Here is a 22,411-nt window from a genome sequence, read left to right as displayed (position 1 = left end):
CTGAAAATGTCGCTCGTATGCAAATGGAGGCCAGATGTCGAAGGGGAAATTCGTGGTCGAAGCTAAACTAGCTTCCATCATATCTTCCATCGTGTCTTTAATTCCTCAACTAGTACTAACTAAATACACAGAAATTGACATATAGCTTTGATTAAAAACGTGATTCCTTTGTCAAATAAAAATATCTCTGATGAGCTTTAACGTTAAACTCATCTTGTCTTTTCATTTTCATTTTGTTCTCGTACACTATCAAACACACCACACGAACAAATCATGTCAACTTTATTTTTGTCACACTCTTTAATTGGGTCCTATTTTGCTCATTTCCAGCTTCATTTCAGTATGTAGTGTCTCTACTTTAAAGAGTCCTCTCCTGCTGATGTTCAGGTGTATATCAGTATGTAGTGTCTCTACTTTAAAGAGTCCTTTCCTGCTGATGTTCAGGTGTATATCAGTATGTAGTGTCTCTACTTTAAAGAGTCCTCTCCTGCTGATGTTCAGGTGTCTCTACTTTAAAGAGTCCTCTCCTGCTGATGTTCAGGTGTATATCAATATGTAGTGTCTCTACTTTAAAGAGTCCTCTCCTGCTGATTTTCAGGTGTATATCAGTATGTAGTGTCTCTACTTTAAAGAGTCCTTTCCTGCTGATGTTCAGGTGTATATCAGTATGTAGTGTCTCTACTTTAAAGAGTCCTCTCCTGCTGATGTTCAGGTGTATATCAGTATGTAGTGTCTCTACTTTAAAGAGTCCTCTCCTGCTGATGTTCAGGTGTATATCAGTATGTAGTGTCTCTACTTTAAAGAGTCCTCTCCTGCTGATGTTCAGGTGTAAATCAGTATGTAGTGTCTCTACTTTAAAGAGTCCTCTCCTGCTGATGTGCAGGTGTATATCAGTATGTAGTGTCTCTACTTTAAAGAGTCCTCTCCTGCTGATGTTCAGGTGTATATCAGTATGTAGTGTCTCTACTATAAAGAGTTCTCTCCTGCTGATGTTCAGGTGTATATCAGTATGTAGTGTCTCTACTTTAAAGAGTCCTCTCCTGCCTGATGTTCAGGTGTATATCAGTATGTAGTGTCTCTACTTTAAAGAGTCCTCTCCTGCTGATGTTCAGGTATATATCAGTATGTAGTGTCTCTACTTTAAAGAGTCCTCACCTGCTGATGTTCAGGTGGATATCAGTATGTAGTGTCTCTACTTTAAAGAGTCCTCTCCTGCTGATGTGCAGGTGTATATCAGTATGTAGTGTCTCTACTTTAAAGACTTCTCTCCTGCTGATGTTCAGGTGTATATCAGTATGTAGTGTCTCTACTTTAAAGAGTCCTCTCCTGCTGATGTTCAGGTGTATATCAGTATGTAGTGTCTCTACTTTAAAGAGTCTTCTCCTGCTGATGTTCAGTTGTATATCAGTATGTAGTGTATGTCTCTACTTTAAAGAGTCCTCTCCTGCTGATGTTCAGGTGTATATCAGTATGTAGTGTCTCTACTTTAAAGAGTCCTCTCCTGCTGATGTTCAGGTGTATATCAGTATGTAGTGTCTCTACTTTAAAGAGTCCTCTCCTGCTGATGTTCAGGTGTATATCAGTATGTAGTGTCTCTACTTTAAAGAGTCCTCCTGCTGATGTTCAGGTGTATATCAGTATGTAGTGTCTCTACTATAAAGAGTTCTCACCTGCTGATGTTCAGGTGGATATCAGTATGTAGTGTCTCTACTTTAAAGAGTCCTCTCCTGCTGATGTTCAGGTGTATATCAGTATGTAGTGTCTCCACTTTAAAGAGTCCTCTCCTGCTGATGTTCAGGTGTATATCAGTATGTAGTGTCTCTACTTTAAAGAGTCCTCTCCTGCTGATGTTCAGGTGTATATCAGTATGTAGTGTCTCTACTTTAAAGAGTCCTCTCCTGCTGATGTTCAGGTGTATATCAGTATGTAGTGTCTCTACTATAAAGAGTTCTCTCCTGCTGATGTTCAGGTGTATATCAGTATGTAGTGTCTCTATTTTAAAGAGTCCTCTCCTCCTGATGTTCAGGTGTATATCAGTATGTAGTGTCTCTACTTTAAAGAGTCCTCTCCTGCTGATGTTCAGGTGTATATCAGTATGTAGTGTCTCTACTTTAAAGAGTCCTCACCTGCTGATGTTCAGGTGGATATCAGTATGTAGTGTCTCTACTTTAAAGAGTCCTCTCCTGCTGATGTGCAGGTGTATATCAGTATGTAGTGTCTCTACTTTAAAGAGTTCTCTCCTGCTGATGTTCAGGTGTATATCAGTATGTAGTGTCTCTACTTTAAACAGTCCTCTCCTGCTGATGTTCAGGTGCATATCAGTATGTAGTGTCTCTACTTTAAAGAGTCCTCTCCTGCTGATGTTCAGGTGTATATCAGTATGTAGTGTCTCTACTTTAAAGAGTCCTCTCCTGCTGATGTTCAGGTGTATATCAGTATGTAGTGTCTCTACTTTAAACAGTCCTCTCCTGCTGATGTTCAGGTGCATATCAGTATGTAGTGTCTCTACTTTAAAGAGTCCTCTCCTGCTGATGTTCAGGTGCATATCAGTATGTAGTGTCTCTACTTTAAAGAGTCCTCTCCTGCTGATGTTCAGGTGGATATCAGTATGTAGTGTTTCTACTTTAAAGAGTCCTCTCCTGCTGATGTGCAGGTGTATATCAGTATGTAGTGTCTCTACTTTAAAGAGTTCTCTCCTGCTGATGTTCAGGTGTATATCAGTATGTAGTGTCTCTACTTTGAAGAGTCCTCTCCTGCTGATGTGCAGGTGTATATCAGTATGTAGTGTCTCTACTATAAAGAGTTCTCACCTGCTGATGTTCAGGTGTATATCAGTATGTAGTGTCTCTACTTTGAAGAGTCCTCTCCTGCTGATGTGCAGGTGTATATCAGTATGTAGTGTCTCTACTTTAAAGAGTTCTCTCCTGCTGATGTTCAGGTGTATATCAGTATGTAGTGTCTCTACTTTAAACAGTCCTCTCCTATTGATGTTCAGGTGTATATCAGTATGTAGTGTCTCTACTTTAAAGAGTCCTCTCCTGCTGATGTTCAGGTGTATATCAGTATGTAGTGTCTCTACTTTAAAGAGTCCTCTCCTGCTGATGTTCAGGTGTATATCAGTATGTAGTGTCTCTACTTTAAAGAGTCCTCTCCTGCTGATGTTCAGGTGTATATCAGTATGTAGTGTCTCTACTTTAAAGAGTCCTCTCCTGCTGATGTTCAGGTGTATATCAGTATGTAGTGTCTCTACTATAAAGAGTTATCTCCTGCTGATGTTCAGGTGTATATCAGTATGTAGTGTCTCTATTTTAAAGAGTCCTCTCCTCCTGATGTTCAGGTGTATATCAGTATGTAGTGTCTCTACTTTAAAGAGTCCTCTCCTGCTGATGTTCAGGTGTATATCAGTATGTAGTGTCTCTACTTTAAAGAGTCCTCACCTGCTGATGTTCAGGTGGATATCAGTATGTAGTGTCTCTACTTTAAAGAGTCCTCTCCTGCTGATGTGCAGGTGTATATCAGTATGTAGTGTCTCTACTTTAAAGAGTTCTCTCCTGCTGATGTTCAGGTGTATATCAGTATGTAGTGTCTCTACTTTAAACAGTCCTCTCCTGCTGATGTTCAGGTGCATATCAGTATGTAGTGTCTCTACTTTAAAGAGTCCTCTCCTGCTGATGTTCAGGTGTATATCAGTATGTAGTGTCTCTACTTTAAAGAGTCCTCTCCTGCTGATGTTCAGGTGTATATCAGTATGTAGTGTCTCTACTTTAAACAGTCCTCTCCTGCTGATGTTCAGGTGCATATCAGTATGTAGTGTCTCTACTTTAAAGAGTCCTCTCCTGCTGATGTTCAGGTGCATATCAGTATGTAGTGTCTCTACTTTAAAGAGTCCTCTCCTGCTGATGTCCAGGTGTATATCAGTATGTAGTGTCTCTACTTTAAAGAGTCCTCTCCTCCTGATGTTCAGGTGTATAGCAGTATGTAGTGTCTCTACTTTAAAGAGTCCTCTCCTGCTGATGTTCAGGTGTATATCAGTATGTAGTGTCTCTACTTTAAAGAGTCCTCTCCTGCTGATGTTCAGGTGGATATCAGTATGTAGTGTCTCTACTTTAAAGAGTCCTCTCCTGCTGATGTTCAGGTGTATATCAGTATGTAGTGTCTCTACTTTAAAGAGTCCTCTCCTCCTGATGTTCAGGTGTATATCAGTATTTAGTGTCTCTACTTTAAAGAGTCCTCTCCTGCTGATGTTCAGGTGTATATCAGTATGTAGTGTCTCTACTTTAAAGAGTCCTCTCCTGCTGATGTTCAGGTGTATATCAGTATGTAGTGTCTCTACTTTAAAGAGTCCTCTCCTGCTGATGTTCAGGTGGATATCAGTATGTAGTAGGGCTGTGCAATTAATCGTATTTTAATCGCGATTACGATTATGGCTTGCGACGATTATGAAAACAGCATAATTGACAAAATACGATTATTTTTGCTGGGTGCGCTTTCGCCCCTCCCTAAAAGCCCACTCGGCCACGTGGGAGTGACAGGTGTTGTGAGTGTTCAGCGCGAGCGAAGATGTCAGAACAAGAGCAGCAACTCGTTAAAAAGAAGGGTAAAACTATTTCCACTATTTGCAAGTACTTTGCCATTACATTTCACATGGCTAAAGATATGTGCCCAGTTAGCACTGTTAGCAACCAGGGCTTTAAGCAACTTGTCAACACGTTGGACAAGCGTTACGCGATGCCGTCTCGGTATTATTTCAGCAGGTCTGCGCTGCCTGCACTATGTGACAAATGCCGTGGGGAAGTTGAGAGAGATGTGGCTTCAGCTGACTACTTTGCTACCACAACGGACCTATGGTCTAGCCCAGGGGTGCCCAACCAGTCGATCGCGAGATGTGTCTAAAAATAGAACAACAATATTCTGTGTTATCGTTAATGTCCTGTAACATAATCTTCCTGTGTCAGAATAATGCACTTGAACGCATCAAAGCTTTGTGATTGGCCGGCGTCACCCATGTGTCGGGGCGTGGCTGAGGGTCTTCAGTACAGGTGGCAATATTGTCACCTGCCTGCGCTCATCTCTGAAACCAGACCATGTAAACAGGCTGGTGTTTCTTGCAAACAATCTTTAAGAGATGACATGAGCAGCCCTACCAGCATTTGCCATGGTGGCCTAAACATTTTTATTTGGTCTTAAATTGTAGTTCAACATTTATTTCCTGTTACTTCTGGACCATGACGGTTGGCCAGCCTTCAACGTTTAACTGAGTGGAATATGTTGAATATGTTTTACCAACATGTTGGCTATATGTTAAGGAGTTTTCAGTAGGTTGTGACATTGCACTGCAACATGTTTGATTTCATTTATTTTGGTCTAATTCATTTTTATTTATCATATTAATAATATATGTTTAGTATTGTTTTGGAAGTGCGCTCCAACATATTTGTTGATCTTGTTTATTGGTAAAATATTATTTGTTTTAAAGTTCAATAAATGGTCAATGAATAATCGTCAAAATAATCGTGATATCAATTATTGACCAAATAATCGTGATTATGATTTTTGCCATAATCGCAGAGCCCTAGTATGTAGTGTCTCTACTTTAAAGAGTCCTCTCCTGCTGATGTTCAGGTGTATATCAGTATGTAGTGTCTCTACTTTAAAGAGTCCTCTCCTGCTGATGTTCAGGTGTATATCAGTATGTAGTGTCTGTACTTTAAAGAGTCCTCTCCTGCTGATGTTCAGGTGTATATCAGTATGTAGTGTCTCTACTTTAAAGAGTTCTCTCCTGCTGATGTTCAGGTGTATATCAGTATGTAGTGTCTCTACTTTAAAGAGTCCTCTCCTGCTGATGTTCAGGTGTATATCAGTATGTAGTGTCTCTACTTTAAAGAGTCCTCTCCTGCTGATGTTCAGGTGTATATCAGTATGTAGTGTCTCTACTTTAAAGAGTTCTCTCCTTCTGATGTTCAGGTGTATATCAGTATGTAGTGTCTCTACTTTAAAGAGTCCTCTCCTGCTGATGTTCAGGTGTATATCAGTATGTAGTGTCTCTACTTTAAAGAGTCCTCACCTGCTGATGTTCAGGTGGATATCAGTATGTAGTGTCTCTACTTTAAAGAGTCTTCTCCTGCTGATGTGCAGGTGTATATCAGTATGTAGTGTCTCTACTTTAAAGAGTTCTCTCCTGCTGATGTTCAGGTGTATATCAGTATGTAGTGTCTCTACTTTAAAGAGTCTTCTCCTGCTGATGTTCAGGTGTATATCAGTATGTAGTGTCTCTACTTTAAAGAGTCCTCTCCTGCTGATGTTCAGGTGTATATCAGTATGTAGTGTCTCTACTTTAAAGAGTCCTCTCCTGCTGATGTTCAGGTGGATATCAGTATGTAGTGTCTCTACTTTAAAGAGTCTTCTCCTGCTGATGTGCAGGTGTATATCAGTATGTAGTGTCTCTACTTTAAAGAGTTCTCTCCTGCTGATGTTCAGGTGTATATCAGTATGTAGTGTCTCTACTTTAAAGAGTCTTCTCCTGCTGATGTTCAGGTGTATATCAGTATGTAGTGTCTCTACTTTAAACAGTCCTCTCCTGCTGATGTTCAGGTGTATATCAGTATGTAGTGTCTCTACTTTAAAGAGTCCTCTCCTGCTGATATTCAGGTGTATATCAGTATGTAGTGTCTCTACTTTAAAGAGTCCTCTCCTGCTGATGTTCAGGTGTATATCAGTATGTAGTGTCTCTACTTTAAAGAGTCCTCTCCTGCTGATGTTCAGGTGTATATCAGTATGTAGTGTCTCTACTTTAAAGAGTCCTCTCCTGCTGATGTCCAGGTGTATATCAGTATGTAGTGTCTCTACTTTAAAGAGTCCTCTCCTGCTGATGTTCAGGTGTATATCAGTATGTAGTGTCTCTACTTTAAAGAGTCCTCTCCTGCTGATGTTCAGGTGTATATCAGTATGTAGTGTCTCTACTTTAAAGAGTCCTCTCCTGCTGATGTTCAGGTGTATATCAGTATGTAGTGTCTCTACTTTAAAGAGTCCTCTCCTGCTGATGTTCAGGTGTATATCAGTATGTAGTGTCTCTACTTTAAAGAGTCCTCTCATGCTGATGTTCAGGTGTATATCAGTATGTAGTGTCTCTACATGTCTCCATGATTTAATGTTCAAAAAGCTCTTTATTTGTCTCACACTGTCTGTGCTGCAGCACCTCTTTTCACCCTCCGTCTGAAACCAGAGCCCAGTCTGCTCTGATTGGTTAGCTGGCCGGTTGTGTTGTCATTGATCAACCAGCTTAGAGATGTCCTGCCCCTTAGCCTATCACGTACAATGTGTTGGAGCGCTAGCCAATAGGAGCTTGAGTGTTATATAGTGATGGAAGGAAACAAAGGTCCAATTGTAGCATACAATGGAAATATGTAAGTAGAGATACAATCAAGGGGAAGTGTGAGCGACAGAACAATAAATGATAACAAACGAAGACAACAAGAAAGAGAGAGTTGACAGAGAAGCTAATGGATGCAGAAAGGGAGCGACTGCAGCCAGACGAGAGAAAATGAGAGGTAACCCGTGAGGAGCAATGAGGCTGAGATTGAGGCAATTCAAATGGAAATCAAAGGGAGATCCTTTTATCATACAATTCTTTCATCTTCCAAAATACATGTTTGATAATGCATCAGCAAAACGGAGCTTGAAAGGGAAATGTGATGTAAGTTCTGCTGTGGGTTTTAAGACAGAGGAAGAGTATCAGACACAGTGAGGATGAAGAGGAGAGGAAGAGGACAAACTCATTATTTCTTCTGCCAAATGTTTTGCCACCAAGGTCTTCAGTTTGCAGGTTGTGGGGATATAAACAACATTAAAAGGCAAATTCCCCTCAAATCCACCTTATTTAAAAGATACCACAGACTAGGAGGTGACCGTCAAACTGTAATTAACTTAACCTTTGTGTTTTCAACTGTTTAACTTTTCTTTTTGGCATTTGTGATGCTGTGGGTTCATCTGGAGAGGGTGTGGCTGTGCTGTGTCCTAGCTGCATCTCACTTCGGTTAAATGGATTCCTTGCGTCCTTCACTTGCGTCGTTTCCCTGCGACTAGTCCCTCCCACCAGGGAAGCATGGAGAGACGCAAGGAAACCACGAGAAGCAGGGAAATTAGTTTTAAGAGCAATGGGACGTCGTTTCCTCCGGAGCGTCACGTGAAGCGACGTCCGTTTGTGATGACGCCGCACAGCTGATCGTCTGACAGTAGCCAGATCAGTACATGCGCTGCATCGTCCAATCAGTGAGCGATACACAGTAAGGGGGCGGGGCGAGTGTCTGAGGATTTCACCGGAGGATGGTCTGGTAGTTCCTCGATTATCGCTCCTCCGTTATCGCTCCTCGATCCTCCGGCACAAATAAGGCCACTGGGACGCCACTCAAGATGGCGCAGACAAATCAACTTCCGGTGATACCGAGCCCGAGGAGCGAGGAAATGAGAAATAACCGAAGAGACGCACCCCCGGTCTCCCCTCTACTCTTCTGTTGAGTATGCTATTTGTTACTTCAGTTGCTTTACTTTGTGCACCTCACACATACACGTCCATGCAACCCTCACCCTGCATTTACACTACTGACACCACTGCCGTCCACCCCTCATGCTTTACTCACTTTGCTCTTAAAGGTGGGGTAGGTCATTTTGGAGAAACCAGCTCGAGTGCGCTAGAATTTGAAAATACACAGCCCGAAGAAATCTGCTACTTCCTTACCGAGCCCCTCCTCCAACACACAGGAACGCGCACATGACCAATGAGGGCACGAGTTAAGTTTGTGCCCCGATGGAAGGCTGACAGGCAGGTAGGCCGTCCAGTTACTTTAGCCGGCTCAGATGATTGGTCGTGCTTTTTACAGCGCCACGGCTTCCACTGATGATATTTTTTTAATGGATTTGTTGTCAAAGCACTTCAGATATTCATTGCTATCGGGATGTTAAGAGCATTCCATGGAATATAACAAAAAGTGTATCTCGAGCCGGTTTCTCAAACTTACCTACCCCACCTTTAATTAATTTGGTTAATTTGAATTACTTGCTTTAATAAACATATTTTATGAACCGTTGATATGGTGTGTCTCCTCTTTGTTGTGGCCTCTTGAGCCATAACACATGTAATGGTCAAAACAAACTAGTTGACTCTACAGAAAGCCCTTTTAACAAAAACATGATAACATTACTCAAAATCACATTAAGGACAGTTACATGAAGGATAAGGTTCATGCACAAAGCAATGAAAAAACCGAGCACAAAGAACGTTTTAGAATCAGACACCAAATAAAGGAGGTATATGAGGGGTTCATTTGTGATATTTACCTCGTATTTTTCTTCTGTGGTGACCCTAACCCACTGTGGCCCGGAGGACTTGCATACCGCGCTGTGAGACTGAAGAAGAAGAGGAAGAAGAAGAAGAAGAAGAAGAAGAGAGACGGACAGTTAGAGAAGGACTGAGACCTTCTTTAATTCATGCTTTAATATAATAACCAGCGATGAAAAGAGGCATTCAGACACAGAGAGGGGATAGATAGAGAGAGGGACACACATGCTGTACTGTACTCTGCGTGTTTATTTGTATCACATGACGGCTCACATGTTGATTACCACATGCTTATTTATGACCAGCTGAAAGGAGTAATGGATTACATGATCATGATACACAAAATAGGAACTGTATTCTCTTACAGTGACGTAAAAAGACGCTATAAGGTATACAAAACAAAAAGGGGGATTTCTAGCAGGATTGCGATGTTTTAATGCATTTTAAAATACATTAAATGTTGACAAACTTTCCTTTTAGTTTCATTTTGTTCTTCTTAATTTTTTCGTTTAGTTGAATCTTCATCAAAACATCGTGGTTTAAAGTTTTGTATACGTTTTGTGTGAGAATCTTAATTTATAAAGTAAGCTGTAAAAAATATATAGAAATTAAGTGGAGTAGAAGTACAATGTGGCACTTATAGAAAATACTCAACTGAAGTACCTCAAATGTGTACTTTAGTATACAGTACTTAGTAAATGTGAGTAAAAAAGAGAAAATCATGCATGAAGACGTTACGTAAAATCAAACCAGATTTTTTGTAAGTTAAATGATATCCTGCTGTTCACCCGGTGGGTTTCGGCTTGTTTGACAAACACAATGTTTTCCTATTTTAAAAAAGAAGGAATGACTACATGATCTGTTCACTCAGTTCACGACAACAAGTGAGCCTCCCTCACATGTCCGGAGTCGTTCAGTCCGCTCTGAACACTTACACCCAGCAGCTCTGCCACCTGGACGCTTTACTCTCCATTGTTTACAGGCATGATGATTAAAGGCATCTCTTTTTATGAAGGAGCTTAACTACTTCCTGTCGAGCATGAATGTAGCGGCTGATTCCCGTCTCTTTGGATGACTAACAGTGAGTGGGTGTTTCTTCGCCCTCTGAGGTTTTCATTACCACGAGATTTAAGTATTTTGAATTGTTTTAACCCTCCTATTGTCTTCGTTCCCCCCCTTACTTTGGTGTTCCCGGTCAAATGTGACCAGTCCTGTTTTAACTGCTATTACATTAACACAAAAACCATTAATCATCACCACATTTCATTTAACACCCTCTCAAACTGTACATATTGTATCAGACTACTGGTGTACATGAAGAACTGCAGTACATATACAAAGAACAGACACTGAACATGTATTGCGTGTGATCCATGTGGGGGGAGGGGCACATAAGGGGGGAGAACACATCTAGTGTGTGTGTGTGTGTGTATGTGTGTGTGTGTGTGTGTGTGGTGTGTGTGTGTGTGTGTGTGTGTGTGTGTGTGTGTGTGTGTGTGTGTGTGTGTGTGTGTGTGTGTGTGTGGTGTGTGTGTGTGTGTGTGTGTGTGTGTGTGTGTGTGTGTGTGTGTGTGTGTGTGTGATCCCGATGGTTACTAATTCCTTTTCTGTATGGCGGTCATGTTTGACCAGGAACACCATGGTTGTTACAAAGTTCACTAAATCATCCAAAATTCAATGAACGTGGTGATCAGCCATTGTATATGTTCAAATGTCTACTGTGAAGGATATCATGAAGCATTGATGCAATCGAATGTAAAACAAAAAAGTTATGATCGATGAAAGTAGTGAATCGGTCAGATTTGACCCGAAGACAACAGGAGGGTTTTAAAGGTCTCCTATTTGACTCTTTTCAACAATATAGCTTCTCTTGGATAACTGGACTTAAACTCACACTGTACATTTTACCTTTATGTTCAATTTAATCTGTAATATTCCTTTCCTTACACACTTGTATATATATAATATCCTGCTTTATATTTTGTTACTTTAAATATGCATATTTTCTACTTTTTTAACGCTATTTGAGATGTTTTACATTTTGGATTGTTTATTTCTAGTCTTTTCATTTCTCTAGTGTACAATGCGATGTCTTTTTATGCTGCTGCAACGCAAACTATTGCCACATTGGGATCAATAAAGTACTTCTTATCGTATCTTATATCCAGTGTTGGGACTAACACGTTACAAAGTAACGCGTTACTGTAACACTGTAAATGTTAGCAGTAACTACCACTCTAACGCGTTACTTTTTTAATTCGCTAACGTGGTTAGCGTTACTACATGGTGCGTTACTCCGTTAGTTTTTTTTATATAGTCAACAGCCAGGCGAACAGAGATGAGAACTGTACTTAAGTACAGTACTTGAGTAAATGTACTTAGATACTTCCTGTGTCACATGCGGAGACGGGCTGTGGGCGTGTTTGTGTTGTTTACTAACAAGACTATCATGGCGGCGGCGGAGCTCAAGTCTAGTTTCTCCACCTGGAGATATTCTCACTATTTCACTTTTGTCGAGCACAAAGAAAAGAACGTTTTAGTTAAATGTAAGTTGTGTCTTGGCGGGTCAAATATCCTATCTACTGCCCAAACCAGTCATTCAAATCTCTTAAAACATCTGCAAAAACAACATGCTGGGACGAAGCTAGGAGCTAAGACCACAGAGACTCAGCCGACGCCACTCCACCTCCACCTAAGCAACAGCGGCTGGATTTTAACCAAGGGACTGCTGGCCAGGGAAAAGTCGATAAAGCCATTGCACGGTATGTTGTAGAACACATGCAGGCTATTGCTACAGTGGAGTCACCCGCTTTCAGGGAGCTAGTTAGCATGATAGCATGTCCGGGCGGCACACGGCATATGGGACGGAAAACTTTTTCCAACTACCTGGAGAAAGAATATACAGAAATGGAAAGCCAGCTAATATCGATGCAATCCAGATTGCATATAATGCATGTCAAGTTGATCAACAGATTGTATTATTCTCCAATTCAATAACAGTACTGAAATGAAGGCTATAAGGGCATTAATGGGAGCCCTTTTTGTAAGTAACTACAACGTTACTTTTCACAGTAACGCATTACTTTTTGGTGTAAGTAACTAGTAAAGTAACTGAGTTACTTTTGAAATGAAGTAACTAGTAATGGTAACTAGTTACTGGTTTTCAGTAACTAGCACAACACTGCTTATATCACAGGTCTCAGATACAAAACATGTGTCTGAAGGTTTTGGCTGAAACACATCATTTTATATATTCATTATTGTGTAAAGAAGAAACTAAATGTGTCAACAAAAGGATGTTTTCTTTACTCAATCAGGTGTCCATCTATTTCATTTAGCGCTTATCATTTGGACTTTTTTTTACTGGTCTATTTAAGAACAACACAAACAATGAGTGAGTTCATAGAAATTGAATTGGGAGCAATTTAAAAAAAAATTTACATTTTCTTTTGTGTAAAAACACACAACAGTTCCAGCTTTTCAAATGTGAAGATTTCCTGCTTTTCATCTTAAATATTTATTTATTTTTATTTAATACAGCAAGCACTTCTTCTCCTAATATTTAAAGTACATTTTCCACTTAAGTACCATTCCACACGCAGTACTTTTACTTGTAATGGAGTACTTTTACAGTGCAGTATTAGTTATTCTACTTAAAGGTCACCTATCATGCTATTTCTAGCCAATAGCACAGGTCTCAGATATATACAAATATATAAAAAACATGTCTATGAAGTGTTTTGCTCAAAATACCAATCAGATCATTCTAGCCATGCCTCATATCCCTCTATTTCACTTCCTGTTTCAAAAGTGCTGATTTGGGTATAAAGCTTTAAAAAGGAGGGGTCTGAGCTCATGCGGGACCCGGCAGCTACCGTCTAAACTAAATGCTGCCGTGATGAAACGCCATATCATGGATTATCAAGGATTCTTTCTGAAACAGTCTGGAGCTCAAAGGCTTTCTCTCTTGCCGGTTATACCACAAGGTGAGTTCCTTTTTACTTCCTGCTTCTTCACACACATGCTCTCCAGTACAGGTTAGCTCTGAGTGTTAGCGATGCTAATGTAAACACCGACCATATTACGTCCAAAACAGTCGGGCATTGTTTCTGATAGCAACGTTTCTGATTGGGCCGTGGGTCCACATTTCAGATATTACGTCATATCGGACTCAAATCTGGATCAGCTCCGTTGTTCCCCGTTTTTAGAGATTTGGGTACGGAGGAAAAGAGAGAGGGTTTTATTTTCTGACGCTGCGTGAGTTCCCCTGACACACCGGGGACACATGTTGATGTAGAGAAGACATCAGAAAGTGCATTTTGCATGATAGGTCCCCTTTAAGTGAAGGATCATAACACTTCTTCCACCTCTGCTCTAATATAGAAGTAGAACAGAAGGACTGGTGAAGAAGTTTCTGGGTGATTCTCTATCAATATCTTAAATAAATGTCATCAGTCTGTGGAATAAATCAGCCGCCTGAGAGCGACAGTGTGATATTTAAAGCTTTGTTCAGAGAACGGGAATGGGAGGTTGATCTATGAATGACAATGAGCTTTCCAAGGTGTTGAGCAGCATTTTAATCAGCTCCTAATTCTCTAAAAGCCTTTCTCTGAGTGCCAACAAATTCACATCGCAAGTCTGCATCTCACATAATTCACCGGACTTCTTTCTGCGGATTGATACGGCTTCACACAGTCCCTTGATCCTCCTTAGCAACGGTCAGTTCTCCTTAGCAACGGTATGTTAGTGAGAACGAACAACCTTTGGAATGTCCAAATTGACCAATCAGAATCCATTATTCAACTAAGCCGTGCAATAATGATCATTAAAACGCCAGTTAATGATGTCTGGCAACAAAATATGTCCCTATTTGTTGCTCTATGAAATACTTTAGATATCATTTATCCCAAAGACAGGGCACGCTTACACAGAGATTAATGGAGCCACTTTAAAATGCATTTTTGAACTTTTTAATAGAAAAAAGGGTTGAGTTTAAATCAATTTAAAAGGAGTTTGTGTGTTTGTATTCAGGTTGTGTGGTGCAGGACTGTTTGAAAGAAGAACCATAGTTATTAACAGCAACAAAGGTCCCAGACATATGAGAGAAGGTTTCACAACCAATATGAGTGACTTTTTTCTTATTTTATTTCAATTTACTTGCACTAATATTACTTTTTTAATGTCTTAAATATATTAAATGTGGAAGGAACCTTGGACTAAGCTGTAGGTATCGTGCAAATTACACCAAACCCTTTAAATGTTTGACTTTGAGTGAAACATTTTTCCACCACAAGACCCCTCCTGACGCCGTTATATTTATATAATGCAGTGAAACATGAAGCAGACGGTCCCCAGCCTGCAGCGGCTACCCAACCCACAGCATTTCAGATCTTTCCAGAGTGGAAAAAGAGACACCAGGATCTCACACTGCTGGTGGAAAGCAGAAGTGTGTGTGTGTGTGTGTGTGTGTGTGTGTGTGTGTGTGTGTGTGTGTGTGTGTGTGTGTGTGTGTGTGTGTGTGTGTGTGTGTGTGTGTGTGTGTGTGTGTGTGTGTGTGTGTGGGACATCTGTCACTTTTGATCCAATACAACACACATCAACAGGGTTTAATAGTCACTGTGGTGCACATGTAAGCAATATACAAGACCTTAGCTGTTCTATAAAGTCTGAGGAATATCAGTTTCAGCTCGATACGGTTTCAGATCCAGAATAGAGACGGCTCGACGTGATGACAGCAGGAAACGAGATGTCAGCTGACCTTCGTGTCCAAAGTGAGGTCTGTCTAATGTGGTCCAATCAGCACCTTTCAAACAGCTACTTTTAGCATTGTTAGCTCGGACACAGACTCACACATGTTAATGTAAAATACAGTGACAAGCAGTTTTTGCACTACTAAATACTGCTTCTCACTGTACAGGATTTTACATGACTTATCTGACCGTCTGTAGTTATTTAATTGCTCTTTTTACTGCACTGTTACTGTACAGTTGTATTATTATGCTGCTGTGTTATATGTGTTATCGTATTTTTGTAACTCTGGCACAACAACTCTGGTTCAACAAAGTGATATCTTATCTTATGTCTCAAGTATCTGTTCGAGCCTCAGTATGTGCATCAATGCTTGTTACATGTTGCAAGCTGATTGTTTGTGATGCATTGTTGCCCGCTTAAGTGTACAAAGAGGACTTTTCTTGCACCTAGCCTATAGTACAAATATACATCAACAAGTCCACGAAGACTAATTATTTCCTTTTACTGTATTTCTGAACTACACTGTTCTTTTATCTACTTCTACTCAAGCTGGACGCATATTACTTCAAACCGTCTGACATTACTCTACATCCGATTCTTCCAAATATCGATGTTTTGACGGCTGCATCGTTCAAACTGTCTTATGGTTTATATTCTACATTTTTCACTCAAAGTCAGCCTGAGATATTTTATCTTATTCTTCTTTTGGAAACACTTTGATCTCAAAATCTGAATTATATGTTAAACTGCACAACATGAGTTTATAGGGTGTATTTTACACTCTTTTTTCAACACTTCCTTTCAACACAAAAGCTATGGGCTTTTATTATCTACTCAGAAAACAAGCACGGAAATATGTAATCATGACTTCCTCTCAAACTTCTTCTCACAGTATGCCATAACAAAGATCAAGAAACCATTCATATCTCTGTCTGACAGTCTCTATCAACCAGGACAATGCATGGGAACCGAAACATTTGACACTTCATGATGCCACTGACATATGATATCAGCGAGTGTGAAAGCTCCAAACATCTCATTCCTTGACACACACACCCACACACCCACCCACACGATCTAATGCTGTACCTAGGAGATGCGTCGGCTCTCCCATAATGCACCTGGTTCCTCCTGGTCACGGCGGTGGGCAGGCGAGAGGCTCGGCACAGCGGGGGGTCTACTTGTTCGCCCCGGGACATGATAAAAGATAAAGAGGGAGGGAGTGCTGAGGCTAAACTACTGCTCTGAAAAACCTCCCGCGGCTCCACACTGTCGGGATCTGACCAATGAGGGACTTCCCCCCTCGGACACACACACACACACACACACACACACACACACACACACACACACACACACACACACACACACACACACACACACACACACACACACACACACACACACACACACACACACACACACACACACACACACACATAATACACACACCCCAGAGACACCAGTCAGACCAGCAGGTGGTGTCTATAGAAAGCCCAGTAACACCAGTGAGGATGTGCAGTGGGCTAAATGTGTGTGTGTGTGTGTGTGTGTGTGTGTGTGTGTGTGTGTGTGAGTGATAATTTGATAATTTAGAAAGCTTTACAGATTATTTTATCTCACATTTCACTCAGTTAGCCTGAAATAATTGGTCTAATTCTTCTTTGGAAACACTGTGATCTTAAAATCAGAATAAAGTGTGTGTGTTAAATGGTGTTTAATATGAGTTTTTGATGAGTGTCCTCGCAGTAGCAGAGGGTTTCAGAATCAGCTTAAGATTTGTGTTACCTTCATAAATATATTATTAAAGAAGAATCCTAAAAAAACACGACAAACAGATTTTTATTAAAGCCTAAAGCCCCGGACACACCAAGCCGATGTTGGCCGTCGATGAGCGTCCTGTCGCCCTATCAGATTGGTGTGTCCCGCACCGTCGTGTCTTTTCGGCCGTGCCGACACCTTTTTGGCCGAAAACCAGTCCAACACACACACGTAAATGTATTTCACACCAACAACACGCTACACGTGCAGACTTTTCCTCACAGAAGCAACATGTCCTGATGATTTCTCATCCGTTGGAAACGATCAAACCCTTCAAACCTTCTCAGCTGAAGAAAGATGCTGCGACGGCTTTATCATTAACTGAACTCCCACACTCCAGGATTCATTGTGTTTACATGTGTGTGTGTGTGTGTGTGTGTGTGTGTGTGTGTGTGAGAGAGATCATTCTCCACCTGTTGCTAAGGGGGGACTGTAGGAATGGGAGGCAGCTGTGCCCCTAATAACCCCCCCACACACACGATAAAGTGACCTACCACCTCATAATAACGCGTCCAAACAGAGCGAGGATATCATCTTACTCACATGGCCTGAGACTAAATGCTCTCATTACACACACACACACACACACACACACACACACACACACACACACACACACACACACACACACACACACACACACACACACACACACACACACACACACACACACACGCGCGCGCACACACGCACAGTAACTTGATCTGGGGGGGAAATGCATGTCAGCTTCCTTTAGAAACTCCTCGAAGGCATCATGCTCTATTTACTGCTGAGCTGCCAACACCATACATGTCTTCATATTATTGAGTATCTTGTGTTTGAATTATTATTATTATTATTTTATAATTATTAAGTTTTCTTAAAATTTTTCTCAATCTCTCTTTCTGGGATTGTGGATCTGTATCCCAAATAAGATACATTTATGTAGGTTTGTATGTATATAAGGGTATATACTGTCTTTTTATGTGTGTGTGTTGTGTATACATGTACTGTATGGCTTGTAATACACGCGCGTACACACACACACATACACACACACACACACACACACACTTTTGTCCTGTAGAATAACATAGCGACATGAAAGTCTAATATTTTATCTCTTAACTAAAAAGTATGAAAGCACATGCACTCTGCGGCTAAGGTAATGTAGATCCGACATGTGTCCTCCAGCTTGTCTCCGCCTCGTCCAATCCTCCTCATGGAGCTGACTCAGCAGAAGCCTTAATGAGAAACATTTCAGATGAAGGCTGTTCATCATTCTGTTCAAATGAGCTCGAACTGGACCCAATTAAGAAGCAAAAAACCAGATCTGTATTCCATCAGAGACTCTAGATATTATTAATGCGTCCAATGATTCAAACCAGTGACATTAGCGACCTCTGGGAAACACCTGAGAGCCAAACCAACACCAGGGAAACATTAACTGATAAACTGCACAACAAGATAGACATTTAATATCGTCATACAGATGTTAATAACTTCATGGTAACCTCGTGTTTTTTAAACTTAGGATCATACCTGTGTGCATTTTATTATAAAGTTGTGTATATTTACAGACTGTTATAAAACACATCAGGTTTAAAACTAAGAGAGGCAACACAATTAAAGATTGTTGTAGTTTCTTTTTTGTTATTTTTGTTATTTGTAATCCAGGGATGCTGATTTCTTAGCTGTTGTTACGAAAAGTTACGGCATTTCCTGTTTCTGTCCGAGAGAGGGGAGATTGTTCCAAATCTGTCTGCTGTTCTTACAGCCTCCTTCTGAGTTACTGTGTCCTCTTCCAACATTAGAGTCACATGATAACAAAGGTATCCCAAAGGTAGCTGTGTACATAAAAAAGTAACTGTGTTGATAATAATAATAAACAGGAATTATATTTGAAAAGTAGCCTACTTTGTTTCCAAAAAAATAGTTTTCACTCCTGTCGGTTGGGGGGGGGGGGGGGGGGCTCATCTCACAATGTCGCTTGGGGCCCCAAGTTGGCCAGGTGCGGCCCTGTACACTCTCGTACTTCTACTTTTACTCAAGAAGATCTGAGTACTTCTACTTTTACTCAAGAAGATCTGAGTACTTCTACTTTTACTCAAGTACAGGATGTATGATTACCTAGAAGAGCATCAGGACTGTTTGAGGCATATGATAGCTATGTGATTAACATGATGATTCAGCCTCTATGGAGAGAGACATCAAGCATGCTCATTTCTGACGTGGAGCTAATCTGAAGTAAACATTGAATACTGCTTTCTATTCCTCCATCTTGTGACTGTGTAACTCCCTCTCTTGGATATCAGCATGTGAAGGACACTGTTCAGGAACTAGTTGATGCTCTGTATGTGATGACTACTTCCATTCTGGAGAGGATCACAGATACATGGATCCTGAGATTCAAGCTCAAGCCGGGGACCAGGGATTATTAACATTTTAAAGTATTCAGAAAAAGTCTATATTTTGAGAAAAAGTCAGAATTTTTAGATTTAGAGAAAAAGTCTATATTTTGAGAAAAAATCTGAAATGTTTAGATTTTGAAAAAAAGTCAGTATTTTGTAAATAACAGGACGTATGATTACCTACAAGACCCAGTACTCCTCCATCTTGTGACTGTGTTCAGGAACTACTTGATGCTCTGTATGTGATGACTACTTCCATTCTTGAGAGGATCACAAATACATGGATCCTGAGGTTGAAGCTCAAGCCAGGAACCACTGATACTTTTCTAACACTCGTTCAGCTGCGAGTGTCACTACAGACGGAGGGGAGAGGGTAGGGTGTGGTTTGGAATAGGGCCTAAGTATCAGCTGTGTGAGGTACCTGGACTGCATGTCTGCGGTCCGGCTGCTGGAGGCTGAGGAGCTGCTGCTCTGCTGGCTGAGCTCCACCAGAGACTGGAAGTACTGCTGCTGCTGCTGCTGCTGCTGCTTGTAGCGCGACAGGATGAAGAAGAGGCCCAGGATGCTCTTCAGGTTGCCATTACGGATCTCTGGAGGGGACAAAACACAATCTGAGAATATAGAGGATACTGTGGGGTTACAGTGCTGTGAAGGGATCCTGTCCATCCTTCCATCCTCATTTCTCCATCAAGCCACTAGACGCCTTAAACTGAGATTTGTTGCTTGTTTTCTTTCCTTTATATTATTATAATTAAATGACAAACAACTTCGGTATTCTTTCTGGCTTTCTCTAGATTTTGAGAAAAAGTCTATTTTTGAGAAAAAGTCAGAATTTTTAGATTTTGAGAAAAAGTCTATATTTTGAGAAAAAGTCAGAATTTTGAGAAAAAGTCTATTTTTGAGAAAAAGTCAGAATTTTTAGATTTTGAGAAAAAGTCTATATTTTGAGAAAAAGTCTATATTTTGAGAAAAAGTTAGGATTTTGAGAAAAAGTTAACATTTTGAGAAAAAGTCATCATTTGAGAAAAAGTCAGATTTTGAGAAAAATTCAATATTTTGAGAAAAATTCAATATTTTGAGAAAAAGTCTGAAATGTTTAGATTTCAAAACTAAAATTAAATAACAAACAACTTCGGTGTTCTTTCTGGCTTTCTCTAGATTTTGAGAAAAAGTCTATTTTTGAGAAAAAGTCAGAATTTTTAGATTTTGAGAAAAAGTCTATATTTTGAGAAAAAGTCAGAATTTTGAGAAAAAGTCTATTTTTGAGAAAAAGTCAGAATTTTTAGATTTTGAGAAAAAGTCTATATTTTGAGAAAAAGTCTATATTTTGAGAAAAAGTTAGGATTTTGAGAAAAAGTTAACATTTTGAGAAAAAGTCATCATTTTGAGAAAAAGTCAGATTTTGAGAAAAATTCAATATTTTGAGAAAAATTCAATATTTTGAGAAAAAGTCTGAAATGTTTAGAATTCAAAACTCAAATTAAATAACAAATAACTTAGGTATTCTTTCTGGCTTTCTTTGTTTGTTAACGCTTATATAACTTGATCACTTAAAGGTTAATTGAACGGTTAAATACTGCCTCGATACAGGTTGCTGCCCGTCTGTCACTTTAGAGGAGGTGCCCTGGGAATTGTAGTCTTTTCTACTCTACAGTAGTTGACTACAGACGTCACGATTAGGTGGCCTTTCTTATACGAAATATTGGCTCTAACAGATCCTACATCCAGGACGACCCAGAAACCCCTCAATAAAAACATGCTTGTTTGCTATCCTGGCTGCAACATTGTGGAATGAACTGTCCATTGATATCAGGACAGCAACAAGTCTACACATCTTCTTCCACACAGAAAATCCACCTGTTTCCACTGCTCAAAAATAACAATTAGCATTTGGCTACATGAAACTAATGCACCAGCACTAACACTGGCTTGATCTTATTTGAATTCGAATATATCTGGATTTGTGTTGTTGTTCTGAGTTTGTATATTTGTGGTTTACTGTATTGCACTTTTTTAAGTCGCTTAATTGGATAAAGTCATTAGCTAAATAAAGTGTAACGTAGAGAACAAATATTATGTGGCGCTAAAAAAATAAAATAATTTCCAGACCATTCATTGTATCTTTCCAACACTGTAAAGTAAACATGTGTTTTTCAAAGAGGACTCTTTGGGACAGAGCAGCTGTTTTATAAGAGTTGTTATACACTGTCTCGAACAGCAGGAGATATTAATGTTCTGTATAATACTCAGAGTTATAGCATTAACTGTATACAGCACGGGGGAACATCTCTAATTTAGTCACAGCTCTCAGGAAGCAGTTGTAAAATCTAAAATGTCTAATAAACACACAGCTGGTTCAGAAAGGAGTGAAGGTCAGCATGAGAACTGGAACGGTGTTTAACAATAAAGTCTGAGGGCCAAAAAAGCCAGGAAACTGATGGAGGAATTGATGTGTATTAACATGGTGGTGTCTCTACTTTAAAGAGTCCTCTCCTGCTGATGTTCAGGTGTTTATCAGTATATAGTGTCTCTACTTTAAAGAGTCCTCTCCTGCTGATGTTCAGGTGTATATCAGTATGTAGTGTCTCTACTTTAAAGAGTCCTCTCCTGCTGATGTTCAGGTGTATATCAGTATGTAGTGTCTCTACTTTAAAGAGTCCTCTCCTGATGATGTTCAGGTGTATATCAGTATGTAGTGTCTCTACTTTAAAGAGTCCTCTCCTGCTGATGTTCAGGTGTATATCAGTATGTAGTGTCTCTACTTTAAAGAGTCCTCTCCTGCTGATGTTCAGGTGTATATCAGTATGTAGTGTCTCTACTTTAAAGAGTCCTCTCCTGCTGATGTTCAGGTGTATATCAGTATGTAGTGTCTCTACTTTAAAGAGTCCTCTCCTGCTGATGTTCAGCTGTATATCAGTATGTAGTGTCTCTACTTTAAAGAGTCCTCTCCTGCTGATGTTCAGGTGTATATCAGTATGTAGTGTCTCTACTTTAAAGAGTCATCTCCTGCTGATGTTCAGGTGTATATCAGTATGTAGTGTCTCTACTTTAAAGAGTCCTCTCCTGCTGATGTTCAGGTGTATATCAGTATGTAGTGTCTCTACTTTAAATAGTT

General features: G+C 40.1%; 1 protein-coding gene across 1 annotated transcript in view; it reads right to left on the bottom strand.

The window, feature by feature from the left end:
- The window catches only part of LOC117559902 (neuron navigator 3-like), a gene marked incomplete at both ends in the record, with an annotated part of 36,978 nt that extends 17,092 nt beyond the window's left edge, over positions 1-19,886 (bottom strand). Inside the window, 2 exon segments of the mRNA XM_034236617.1 lie at positions 9,334-9,402; positions 19,718-19,886. Of these exon segments, the coding sequence (XP_034092508.1) occupies positions 9,334-9,402; positions 19,718-19,886 (238 nt within the window).
- Positions 19,887-22,411: the final 2,525 nt, after the last annotated feature.

The sequence above is a fragment of the Gymnodraco acuticeps genome, unplaced genomic scaffold (genome assembly GCF_902827175.1).
Source record: "Gymnodraco acuticeps unplaced genomic scaffold, fGymAcu1.1, whole genome shotgun sequence".
Lineage (NCBI taxonomy): Eukaryota > Metazoa > Chordata > Actinopteri > Perciformes > Bathydraconidae > Gymnodraco > Gymnodraco acuticeps.
The sequence above is the reverse complement of the archived record's forward strand: the minus strand, read 5'-3'. Positions and strand labels throughout refer to the sequence as shown.